The sequence below is a fragment of the Vipera ursinii genome (genome assembly GCF_947247035.1).
Source record: "Vipera ursinii genome assembly, chromosome: Z".
Classification (NCBI taxonomy): domain Eukaryota; kingdom Metazoa; phylum Chordata; class Lepidosauria; order Squamata; family Viperidae; genus Vipera; species Vipera ursinii.
Window position 1 is genome coordinate 1,452,006 of NC_139517.1, and position 13,016 is coordinate 1,465,021.

At 52.4% G+C, this 13,016-nt stretch overlaps 1 protein-coding gene across 2 annotated transcripts in view; it reads left to right on the forward strand.

The window, feature by feature from the left end:
• Positions 1-5,638: 5,638 nt before the first annotated feature.
• Positions 5,639-13,016, forward strand: part of ACAP1 (ArfGAP with coiled-coil, ankyrin repeat and PH domains 1) — a 32,438-nt gene continuing 25,060 nt past the window's right edge. For both annotated transcript variants that reach the window (XM_083377668.1, XM_083377669.1), the window contains exons 1-2: positions 5,639-5,786; positions 12,898-12,955. In XM_083377668.1, the coding sequence (XP_083233794.1) occupies positions 5,734-5,786; positions 12,898-12,955 (111 nt within the window). In that variant the 5' untranslated portion in view covers positions 5,639-5,733. The remainder of the gene's footprint in view (positions 5,787-12,897; positions 12,956-13,016) is intronic.

A 13,016-nucleotide genomic window follows, 5' to 3' on the forward strand; every position in this document is an offset into this window, starting at 1 on the left:
ACTGGGAGGGAGCCACCACGGAGAAGGCCCCCTTCTGGGACGCCCTTAAGAGAGGGGACCCCTAACTCCCCCCTGCCTCCCCATTCTGGTGGGTTGAGTAGAGATACTGGTAGTCTGTGACTTACGACTAACTCATTTAGTGAGTGAAGCTACAACAGTGGTGAAAAAAACCTGACTTACAACCAACGTCACGTTTACAACTGTTGCAGCATCCGCAGGGTCCCGTGATCAACATTTAGGCACATGTGTATATGTAAATAATAATAATAATAATAATAATAATAATAATAATAATAATAATAATAATAATAATAATAATAGTTTCATGTTTTATGAATAAAAATATAATAATGATAATAATGCCAAATCCAGTCTGAACATCTGGCTGACTGTGCAATGAATAATAATAATGATGATGATTATGGTGATGGTGATGATTATGATGATAAAGTTGGAACTGACTTTGGAGGTCATCTAGTCCAACCCCCTGCTCAGGCAGGAAACCCTATACCATTTCAGTCAAATAGCTGCCCAGTCTCTTCTTAAAAACTTCCAGTGTTGGAGAAGGAAGAGAGGGAAGGAAGGAAAGGAGGAAGGAAGGAAGGAAAGAAGGAAGGAAGGAAGGAAGGGAGAGACAGAGAGAGAGAGAGAGAGAGAGAGAGAAAGAAAGAAAGAAAGAAAGAAAGAAAGAAAGAAAGAAAGAAAGAAAGAAAGAAAGACAGTTGGAAGGGACCTCGGAGGTCATCTAGTCCAACCCCCTGCTCAGGCAGGAAACACTATACCATTTCAGGCAAATGGCTGCCCAGTCTCTTCTTAAAAACTTCCAGTGTTGGAGAAGGAAGAGAGGGAAGGAAGGAAAGGAGGAAGGAAGGAAGGAAAGACGGAAGGAAGGAAGGAAGGGAGAGAGAGAGAGAGAGAGAGAGAGAGAGAGAAAGAAAGAAAGAAAGAAAGAAAGAAAGAAAGAAAGAAAGAAAGAAAGAAAGAAAGACAGTTGGAAGGGACCTCGGAGGTCATCTAGTCCAACCCCCTGCTCAGGCAGGAAACACTATACCATTTCAGACAAATGGCTGTCCTTAAAAACCTCCAGTGTTGGAGCATTCACCACCTCTGGAGGCAAGGAGTTCCACTGGTTAATTGTTCTCACTGTCAGGAAGTTTCTCCTTAGTTCTAGGTTGCGTCTCTCCTTGACTAGTTTCCATCTGTTGCTTCTTGTCCTGCCTTAATCATAGCCGCCCAGGGTTACCCTGTAGTAAGATGGGCAGCCAATACATTCGATAAATACTAACAGCAACGGTGAAAGGGACCTCAGAGTCCCAGTGGACGATCGCTTTACCCTGAGCCAGCCATGTCCGGCAGCAGCCAAAACAGCCAACACAATCCTGGGTTGCATAAAAAGAGGCAGAGAATCAAGATCACGCAAAGCATTAGTAGCGCTTCATAAAGCCCTAGTAAGGCCACACCTGGAATACTGGAGCCAGTTTTGGTCACCACATCACAAAAAAGAGGTTGAGAGTTTGGGAAAAGTGCAGAGAAGAGCAACTCAGAGGATCCAAGGCCTGGAGGCCAAAACATACGAAGAACGGCTGCAGGACTTGGGTTTGGCCGGTCTAGAGAAAAGAAGAAATAGGGGAGACACGATAGCAGCGTTCCGGTATTTGGGGGGCTGCCACAAAGAAGAGGTGGGGGCCACGTTATTCTCCAAAGCACCAAAGGGAAGGATGGGAAACAATGGTTGGAAACTGACCAAAGAGAGAAGCAACATGGAATTGAGGAGAAACTTCCTGACATTAACCAATGGAACTGCTTGCCACCAGAAATCGTGAGCGCTCCATCACTGGAGGTTTTCAAGAGGAGACTGGACGGCCATTTGTCTGAAATGGTAGAGGGGCTCCTGCCTGAGCAGGGGGTTGGACTAGATGACCTCCAAGGTCCCTTCCAACTTCTTGTTAGTCTGAAATGGTAGAGGGGCTCCTGCCTGAGCAGGGGGTTGGACTAGATGACCTCCAAGGTCCCTTCCAGCTCTGTTATTCCGTCGTTACAAGTAGTCCTCAAACTTACAACCGTTCGTCCAGCGACCGTTCAAAGTTTACAACGGGACCGAAAAAGTGACCGACGACCGTTTTTTTCCACACTTAACGACCGTTTGCAGCAGCCCCGTGGTCACGTGATTTACATTCAGAGGCTTGTCACCTGGTTCCTATTTATGACGGTCGCGGCATCCCGGGTGTGTGTGTGTGTGTTCGTGTGATTCCCCTTTTTGCAACCGTCTGACCAGTCAAAAGTCAATGGGGGAAGCCGGATTCTCTTAAAGACCGTGCAACTCGTTTAACAACTGCAGTGGATTCACGTGCCAAGAAAAGCCGCAAAATGGGACACAACTCACTTAACAAAGGTCTCACTTAGCGTCCTAAATCCTAGGCTCAATTGTATCGGTCCTGTGTCCCATCTTTTTCTGGGACAACAGCACCCTCCCATGGCTCAAATGGGTAAGACAGGTGGGGCTGGGTTCCAGTTCTGGCACGGCAGCCGTTGGGGGAGCATGCACAGCCAAGGACGATGGGACTCACACGCTACTCCAGGGTTTCTCCACCTCTGAGCCAGATAATTTTGCTAATCTTTCAAGTTCCAGGCACGAACAGTTTGCTACTACTCTTTCTCCCCTAATCTGCTTCTTCTGGATAAAGAAGCGAAGAATCCTCGGACTAGGAGAGGCAGAGGAGAGCTCACCGTTTCATGTGGCAGGCTGTTCCGTCGACTCGCAGCCCATAGAGTCAGGAATTTATTTTATTCATTTATTAGATTCTTATCCTGCCTTTATTGCTTTATAGGTAACTCAAGGTGGGGAACGTACTTAATGTTCCTTCCTCCTGTTTTCCCAACAACCAGTCGCCCAGCTGGTTTTCGTAACTAAGTCAGCACTAGAACTCACCGTCTCCTGGTGATTGGCCCAGAGTCACCCATCTGACTTTCATGCCTAAGGCGGGACTAGAACTCACCGTCTCCTGGCGATTGGCTCAAAGTCACCCAGCTGGCTTTCATACCTAAGGCGGGACTAGAACTCACCGTCTCCTGGTGATTGGCTCAAAGTCACCCAGCTGGCTTTCATGCCTAAGGCGGGACTAGAACTCACCGTCTCCTGGTGATTGGCTCAAAGTCACCCAGCTGGCTTTCATACCTAAGGCGGGACTAGAACTCACCGTCTCCTGGTGATTGGCTCAAAGTCACCCAGCTGGCTTTCATGCCTAAGGCGGGACTAGAACTCACCGTCTCCTGGTGATTGGCTCAAAGTCACCCAGCTGGCTTTCATGCCTAAGGCGGGACTAGAACTCACCGTCTCCTGGTGATTGGCTCAAAGTCACCCAGCTGGCTTTCATACCTAAGGCGGGACTAGAACTCACTGTCTCCTGGCGATTGGCTCAAAGTCACCCAGCTGGCTTTCATACCTAAGGCGGGACTAGAACTCACCGTCTCCTGGTGATTGGCTCAAAGTCACCCAGCCGGTTTTCATGCTTAAGGCGGGACTATAGCTCACCATCTCCTGGTGATTGGCCCAGAGTCACCCATCTGACTTTCATACCTAAGGCGGGACTAGAACTCACCGTCTCCTGGTGATTGGCTCAAAATCACGCAGCTGGCTTTCATACCTAAGGCGGGACTAGAACTCACCGTCTCCTGGTGATTGGCTCAAAGTCACCCAGCTTAAGGCGGGACTAGAACTCACCATCTCCTGGTGATTGGCCCAAAGTCACCTAGCTGGTTTTCATGCCTAAGGCGGGACTAGAACTCCCCGTCTCCTGGCGATTGGCTCAAAGTCACCCAGCCAGCTTCTAGCCCCCACTTCTGGTCCCCACATTCTGGAGCTGCGAAGTGGGAGTGGGCTCCCCTTTCTAGGACACAGGCCCATTTCTCAAGCTTGGTCACTTTAAGAGGGTTGGGGTCTTCTGACCTGATTGCTCTGCAAGACCCCAGTCCTGTTGGTCAAAGCCCCCTTGGAAGGGGGCTGCGATCCAGAAATCTTAACATATCCCTTAATTTTTATTTTAAAGATTATAAAGGGGTGTGTGGGGGGTGTCATTTCCTGAAAATAGCCGAGGGGTCTGCCTCTCTGGGAAAAAAAATTATTTGGGGCTGTCAGAACGAGGCCGGTAATTGGCTTGAGAAGAAACAGATTGCAATAGTGCGGGGGTCTCTTCAAACGTGGCCCTTTGACGACTTGTGGACTTCAACTCCCAGAATTCCTCAGCCAGGCCCACGTCCATAAGTCAAAGGGCCACGTTTGAAGAGACCCTTGCAATACGTAGTGTGAATCAGCATCTCCTGGCCTCATCCTCAAAGGCCATTTTGCACCTTTGATCTAGCCGGCCTTGGAAGAAAAAAGAAAGAAAAAAAAAGCTCGAGATTGGCGCTTGGAAAGGAGACCACGAGGAAATCCCAGAGAAATCCCGGCAGCCAGCAGCTTGCAAATAGCCACCTTCCGGCTCCCAAAGCCAGCATCTGAAGCCTGAGTTTCTTCGAGGGGAATGTGGCGGGTTCGAGCCCCGAGTCGACAGCCCCCAAACTTCCATTCCTCCCGACGGGGTTTTCCCACGGCGCTTCCAAGACGTGGCGGAGCCATTCGAAAGAAACACGCGTCCGTCCTGCCCGCCCCCGCCCTCGGCCCACGCGAGCCGCTCCTACCTGCCGGCCAGTGGGAAAAGCCCACTGCGGAAAGAGAGCGCGGGGGGGGGGAAGGAAAGCTCTTCCCCTCCTCTAACACGGGAGTGGCACGTGAGAACGGTCCGCAGTCGGAGACGGAGCGCCGCGCCGGGTAGAGCGAGTCCCGTCCAGCCCCGGAGGGTGTGTGCTTGTGTATGTGTGTTTGTGGGCGTGTGTGTTTGTGTGCGCGTGTGCTGGTGGGTTTGCGTGCTTGCCTTTGGGTGTGTTTGTGTGTATATTTGCTTGTGTGTTTGTGGTGTGTGTGTGTGTGTTTGTGTGTGTGTGTTTGTGTGTGCGTGTGCTGGTGGGTTTGCGTGCTTGTCTTTGAGTGGGTTTGTGTGTATATTTGCTTGTGTGTTTGTGTGCGCGTGTGTAAATTTCTATGCTTGTGTGTTTGGGGTGTGCTTGTGCTCGCGTGTGCGCGTGTGTATATTTGTGTGCTTGTGTGCCCGTGTGCTTGTGCGTGCCCGCGCGCGCGTGCTTACGCGTTCGTGTGCGTGTGTGTTTGTGTGTATGCTTGTATGCTTGCGTGTTTGTGAGGGGTGTGTGTGTGTGTGTGTGTGTTTGTGTGCGCGTATGTTTGTGTGTGCGCGTGTGTAAATTTCTATGCTTGTGTGTTTGTGGTGTGCTTGTGCTTGCGTGTGTGTATATTTGTGTGCTTGTGTGCCCGTGTGCTTGTGCGCGCGCGTGCTTACGCGTTCGTGTGCGTGTGTGTTTGTGTGTATGCTTGTATGCTTGCGTGTTTGTGAGGGTGTGTGTGTGTGTGTGTGTGTGTGTGCGTGCAAGGGACCGGAGGGGGCTCTCCCGGGCGCGGGGTTGCCTCTTTCGGCCGGCAGGGGGCGCCCCGCGCTGTCAGCTCGGCCCCGCTGGCTTCTCCGCGGCTCGCCCGGCAGGATGCGGCGCACGTCGGAACTCCACCCCGGGGCGGAGCGGGACCCGCGGCTGCCGCTGCCTCCGCCGCCCCTCCCGCCTCGCCTCTGGCCCCGCCGCCGCCGCCGCCGCCGCCCGCGCCCCCCGGGAGACCCCCGCCCCGCCGGCATGGGGGTCCCGCTGCGCTTGGAGGAGGGGCTGAAGGACTCGCCCCGCTTCAGGTGGGGAGACGCGCGGCGCCGGGCCGGCCGTGCCAGGCGGCGGCAGGCGGAGCGCTCGGCCCGGGAGCACCTGGTGGTGCCCTCTCCGCCGGCCCCGCGCGCCCCTCGCCTGCCCGGCCCCCTCCCTCCGGAGGTTGGGGAGGGTCCGCGGGGTCTGGAGCTGCGGAAAGAAGCGGGCGGGGGGTCGCGTTGCTTTCCCCGGGGTAGGTGGGAGGCAGGGTGGGCAGAGGAAAGGGGAAACGACCCCCTCCCCTCCTCCTGTCTCCCCCTCCCCTCTCCCCATCGTCCCCCTCCCCTCCTTGTGCCTCCTCCTCCCCATCTGCCCCCCCTCCTCCTGTCTCCCCCTCCCCATCTGCCCCCTCCCCTCCTCCTGTCTCCCCCTCCCCATCTGCCCCCTCCCCTCCTCCTGTCTCCCCTCCCCTCTCCCCATCTGCCCCTTCCCCTCCCCTCCTCCTGTCTCCCCCTCCCCATCTGCCCCCTCCCCTCCTCCTGTCTCCCCTCCCCTCTCCCCATCTGCCCCTTCCCCTCCCCTCCTCCTGTCTCCCCCTCCCCATCTGCCCCCTCCCCTCCTGTCTCCCCCTCCCCTCTCCCCATCTGCCCCCTCCCCTCCTCCTGTCTCCCCCTCCCCTCTCCCCATCTGCCCCCTCCCCTCCTGTCTCCCCCTCCCCTCTCCCCATCTGCCCCCTCCCCTCCTCCTGTCTCCCCCTCCCCTCTCCCCATCTGCCCCCTCCCCTCCTGTCTCCTCCTGCCCCTCCCCATCGTCCCCCTCCCCTCCTCCTGTCTCCCCCTCCCCTCTATTTCTCACCCCCTCCCCTATCTTCCCCCTCTCCCTCTCCCCCTCCCCCTTTCTCCTCCCTATCTGCCCCCAACTCCCCCATCTCCCTTCTGCCTCTCTCCATTCCCCCCATCTCCCCTTATTTCTCTCCCCTCCCCTATCTCCCTCCCTGTTTCCTCCCCCATCTACTTCTCTCCATTCCCCCCCATCTCCCCTTATTTCTCTCCCACCTCCCCATTCCCTCCACCCCCGCACCTCACCCCACTTTACTTGGTTCTGGCCCTTCCTGCCTCTGTGACCCCTTTTAAAGGGCAGCCCCCCCTCTTTCTCATCCCTATGTCTTCCCTCTGCTGGGGGTCCCGCGGGCAACTTTTCAGAGCAAAGTGGGGGTGGGGGGTGAGGTGTCAGGCCCTCCCCGAAGAGGCACCGCTGAGTTTGGGGAGCCAAATCCTGGGATTTTGCCCTGGTTCCCATCTGGTGGTGTGTGTGGGGGGGGGGAAGGGATCTGCTTCCTATTGGGGTGGGGGGGACCCTCTGTTTTTACACCCCCACCCCCCACCCTCCTTGGCGTTTCATCCCCGGCTTGCAGCTGCAAACCAGATTTGCAACTGGGAGAGGCCGGGCAGAAACTGGGGTTAATTGTGGTGGTGGGCACAACGACAAGTTGTAGGTGTCCGCGTAGCTTCTCTCTTGCTGGTTGTGTAGAAATTAGACAACGCAACAGGTGGGGGGTTTTTTTTGTGCGTATCACGGGGGAGAAATAACTTTTATTTTCTACCCCAACGACAAGCAAGCGACAGGCCCAAGATGCAACCTAGTTTAACCCGTATATTATGTTTGTACGCGACCCGTGGTACGTGGGCGCCCAATCTCTTCCGCCGCGGGGGAGCTGGGGGGGTTACACGGTTGTGTGTCCGGCCTTTGCACCACATCCCCGAGGTGGTTAAACGGATTGCTGTGTTCAAAGAAAAGAACGCATCTAATTTTTGTTTCCACTGGGCAACTGGCCTCTGGATTTCATGCTTGTAATGGAAAAAATGAAATTTCGATTGTGGGTTTTGCGGATTAGCTTTTGTTGGTTGTTACTGAAACGGACACGGTACGTTCCTGTGTGAAAGGTAGAGTAGGTGGCCCTCAACGTATGGCCACGATTGAGCCCAAGGTTTCGGTCGCTAAGTGAAACGTTGCTTAAGGGAATTTTGCCCCACTTTATTGACTTCAGGGGCTGCAGTTGTGGATAAGTAAATAATCTGGTTGTTAAGTAAGTCTGGATTCCCCTATGGACTTTGCTTGTCGGAAGGCCACAAGACCCACTGCCACCGTCATAAATGCGAGTCAGTGGCCATGCGTCCGAATTTTGGTCACGGGGATGCTGCTGCGATGGTTGTAAGCGTGAAAAAAACGGTCACACCGTTACTTTTCCTTCTGATCAATGAATAAAACAAATTAATAATTTCTTTCAAAGGCGCCACTTCCTCGATGCCCCCTAACCAGCCGAGCCGTCTTTGACGACCTGGTTGTGCAAACTCGGTTAAGCCAGGATAGGGTGAGATTCGGCCTGTGGCCCCGAGGCAGGTTAGTCGGGTTTGGAGGCCTGACTAAACCATGGTTCGGCTGGCCTGTCGGACAAACAAGGATCCTGCCCTTTTGCAGAACACCAGGTGGGGAATGAAAGCAGCCACGGAGGTATTTACGACGGCCACGAGGCTGGAAAAACCGGACAGGGCTGCGGGCCGGCGAGAAATGAGTTTGTTGTTACGGCCTCTTGCAGAACCTGTGGCTTCCTGTCACACACACACACACACACACACAAACAGTTCTCCTAACCTTGCCCCACCTCCCGTGTTGCAACCCCCATCTCGTATGTCAATTCTCACAATGGAAAAATTGTAGACAAGGGCTGGGGTGGGGGTGGGGGTGGGACAAAGGATGGGGGGGTAGAGGGGCAAAGGATGGCATTGGCCAAAGGATTCCCTGCAAGTCCTTGACTTACGACCACAACTGAGCCGGACGTTTCCGTTGCTAAGCGGGACACCACTTCAGTGAATTTTTGCCCCCGTTTTTCTGGCCCAAGTAGGGATGTGCAACCGTCGCAGTTGCTAAGCGAGGCAGGCAGTCGTTAAACGAGACCGGCTTTCCCCCCCCGTGGACTTGGCTCGCCAGGAGGTCGCCAAAGGGTGTGTGTGTGTGTCACGTGACTCCCCCCCTCCCCGGGACGCTGCGACCGTCGTAAATACGGTTGCCTGGATTTTGATCACGTGATGAGCGGGGGGGGGTGCGGCGACGGTCGTTGACAGGCGGTCCCATTTTTTCAGAGCTGTTGTAGCTTTGGACGGTCGCTAAACGAGCCGTTATAAGTGGAGGACGGTCTGGGTTTTAGGTTAGGATAACTTTTCATGTTTTCCTTTTAAAATTCAACTGCCATCTCTGACCGGGCAGAACGGTTTGTGAGTCCCCCAAATCTTGAGGCTGAGCCTTCTTTAGCAAATATCTCAATTAATTATAATTTCTTCCGCTTCGTTCGGGTGGGATCCACTGGGGTTTTCCCCACCACCACCTTCCACACCTGCATCGCAACCCCACAGCTTCCCAGGGATGGCGACTGGCTGTTTCCTAGCCACGATGGCTAGTTTGATTTGGCTTGTTCAGAGAGAAAGTCGCTCCTGAGCGACCGGGCCTTCGGTTGAGGCATGCTCCGGTGCCCATCATCCCCTGCCAGGAGGCGGGTGGGCCGTGTGGGCAGAGGAGGAGGGTTGGGGGAAGCTGGGTGAGCCATCCCCAGACACCAAAGGCCAAACAAGCGAGATATTTCCGTTCCGAAGCTTGCCAAAGATGTGAGAAATTGTTTCCAGAAGTCATTTTTTTTTTAAAAAAAAAAATGTGCCACGTTGTTCCTCCTGTGCCGAACTTTTTCGGGGTTTTCCGTGTCCTGCCTGGCTGCGCTCCTCTTGTTTTTGGGGCGCAGGGTTCCCCGTGCGTGAGTCTGCTTTTTCCCCTTTTTTTTCTTTTTTTTTTTCTTTTGGCAGGTTTTTTTTTCTTAGCATTTCCTCCAAATTTGGGGTTCATTTGACTCCTCCGGATGTGGCTTCACTTCTCTTTCTTGGTTCTGATTTTCAGAAGCGGCCTTCCCCGTGCATTGTGGGAGGGCGGGCAGCCATCTTGGCTGCAAAGGGCCACAGGCTGCGTGGCACGTCAGCCCCAGCCAGACAGGGTGCTGTGGATGATGGGCTATAAATAGATCACTCCCTGTAGCACTGATGGCGTTCCCTAGTTGGGTCATGAGACGTCTGCAAGGAAACCGCCCAGCTCAGAGAGCCCCAGGGACCCCACAGTCCGTCCTTCCTTCCTTCCTTCCTTCCTTCCTTCCTTCCTTCCTTCCTTCCTTCCTTCCTTCCTTCCTCCCTCCCTTCCTTCCTTCCTTCTCCTTTTTAGCCCTTATGATGTTACCTAGTTGGGTCATGAAACGTCTGCAAGGAAACCTCCCAGCTCAGAGAGCACCAAGGACCCCACAGTCCTTCCTCCTCCTCCTCCTCCTCCTCCTCCTCTTCACAACTCCCCCTCCCTTCTAGCCCTGATGATGTTCCCCTAGTTGGGAACATCAGAGACCACCAAGGACCCCACACTCGTCGTCGTCCTCCTCCTCCTCTTCTTCCTCTTCCTCCTCCTCCTCCTCCTCCTCTTCACAACCCCCCTCCCTTCTAGCCCTGATGATGTTCCCCTAGTTGGGTCATGAGACGTCTGCAAGGAAACCAGCCGAGCTCAGAGACCACCAAGGACCTCACAGTCGTTCTCCTCCTCCTCCTCCTCCTCCTCCTCCTCCTCCTCCTGCTCCTCCTCCTCCTCCTGCTCCTCCTCCTCCTGCTCCTCCTCCCAACCCCCTCCCTTCTAGCCCTGATGATATTCCCCTAGTTGGGTCATCAAACGTCTGCAATAACCAAGCTCAGAGACCACCAAGGACCCCATAGTTTTCCTCCTCCTCGTTGTCCCCCTTCCCTCCCTTCCTCCTCCTCCTCCTCCTCCTCCTCCTCCTCCTCCTCCTACCCCCGCCTTCCAGTCTGCAACCCCCCCTCCCTTCTAGCCCTGATGATGTTATCTAGTTGGGTCATGAAATTTTTGCAAGCTCAGAGGAGCACTGAAGACCCCACAGTCTGTCCTTCCTTCCTTCCTTCCTTCCTTCCTTCCTTCCTTCCTTCCTTCCTTCCTTCCTTCCTTCCTTCTCCCTCCACTCTGCAGACCCTCTTCCCTTCTAGCGCTGATGACATTCCCTAGTTGGGTCATGAAACGTCTGCAAGAAGACCACCCAGCAGAGGACCTCTCCTGATGGGATTTGTCATTCAAAAGCCTACCAGTGTTGGGAAGGGGGTCCTTGGCAGGAGGGTTAGGACCTCCGCAGACCCCGCCTTCCCAGCACTGATAGATTTTGAACTACAAACCCCCTCCTCCACGGCAGCCTGGCTGGCCGAGGATGATGGGCCACGAAGCCCAACCTCTTTAGAAGGGGCCAAGTTGGAGAGAGGCTTTGGCTCCTGTCGCGACCGCCTTTGGGGGCGGGGGGGAGGTGCCTGTGGGATGACAAAATCCTAGGGCTGGAAGGGACCTTGAAGGTCATCTAGTCCAACCCCATGCCCAAGACAGCAGACGTCCTGTTATTAACCAGTTTTTCTGCTTTTGTCGACAGCTGCTTTCAAGGCTTTACAGGCCTCACGGTTGTGAGTTGCACTTTGGATCAAGAGGGTTGCTGCACAACGGAGGGGGGAAATGGTTTACAACCTCTCAGGGAGGCAGGAAATTGTGAGAGATGACCACAACGGAGCAGATGCCGTGTGTGTGTGTGTGTGTGTGTGTGTGTGTGTGTGTGTGTGTTGAAAAGGAGTGCAAAAACACGGCTTGCAAATGGGTGCCTCTCACTCTGAAGCCTTTTTCCCCTGCTTCTCCCTTCCCCAACGTGTTGCCCCTCAGGGGGAGGGGCGCTGCAGCCACCCCTGCTGCAAGGGATTGTGGGAAGATTACGGCGTTGCAAAAAAACTGCCCTATATTGAATGTAAGGCATCCTTGGCACATCACCCTCTTTTTATCCAGGGGATAAAAATTCTGCACCGTCGTAAAAAGGAGCGGGACTGGACAGTCACTTGTCTGAGATGGAATGGGTTCTCCTGTTCAAACCGGGGTGGGGGGGTTGGACTAGAAGACCTCCAAGGTCCCTTCCAACTTCAATCTATTCTATTCTGTTCTATTCTATATTATTATTCTGTTCTGTTCTATTCTATATTATTATTCTGTTCTGTTCTATTCTATATTATTATTCTGTTATATTCTATTCTATATTATTATTCTGTTCTGTTCTATATTATTATTCTGTTCTATATTATTATTCTGTTCTGTTATATTCTATTCTATATTATTCTGTTCTATATTATTATTCTGCTCTATTCTATTCTAATAGAATAGAAATAAAAATAAGGAATAGAATGGAATGGAATAGAATAGAATAGAATAGAATAGAATAGAATAGAATAGAATAGAATAGAATAGGGATAGAATTAGAAATAAGGAATAGATAGAATAGAATTAGAAATAAGGAATAGAATAGAATAGAATAGAATAGAATAGAATAGAATAGAATAGAATAGAATTAGAAATAAGGAATAGATTAGAATAGAATAGAATAGAATTAGGAATAAGGAATAGAATAGAATAGAATTAGAAATAAGGAATAGAATGGAATGGAATGGAATAGAATAGAATAGAATAGAATAGAATAGAATAGGGATAGAATTAGAAATAAGGAATAGATAGAATAGAATAGAATTAGAAATAAGGAATAGAATAGAATAGAATAGAATAGAATAGAATTAGAAATAAGGAATAGATTAGAATAGAATAGAATAGAATTAGGAATAAGGAATAGAATAGAATAGAATTAGAAATAAGGAATAGAATAGAATAGAATAGAATTAGAAATAAGGAATAGAATAGAATAGAATAGAATAGAATAGAATAGAATAGAATAGAATAGAATAGCAGACTCGGAAGGGACCTTGCAGGTCTTCTAGTCCAACCCCCTGCTCAGACAAATGGCCGTGCAATCTCTTCTTCACAACCCACCCACTTATTTTGCAAAGCCGCCCACCCCTTCAACGCCCTCTGTGGCTGCTTCTTCCTGACCTGGTGCTGCAAGACTGAACGGAAGTTGCAAAGACTCGTATCTTACCACGACTCTGTGGCTACAGCCGGCCTTTGAAACCCAGGCACTGACGCTCAGCATACCTTTGCAGTGGTTTCCGATCCGCCCCTGCTAAGATATTTCCTTTCTTCCTCTCCCCCCTCCCCCCCCAGGGCTGCTGTTGAGACAGTGGAAATGGAAGTATCGCTGTTGGAGACCCATTTGGAAAAGGTGAGCGGGCGACAACCCTTCGCGGCAGGCAGGTGCACGTGGATAAAGGTGCGACCGACCT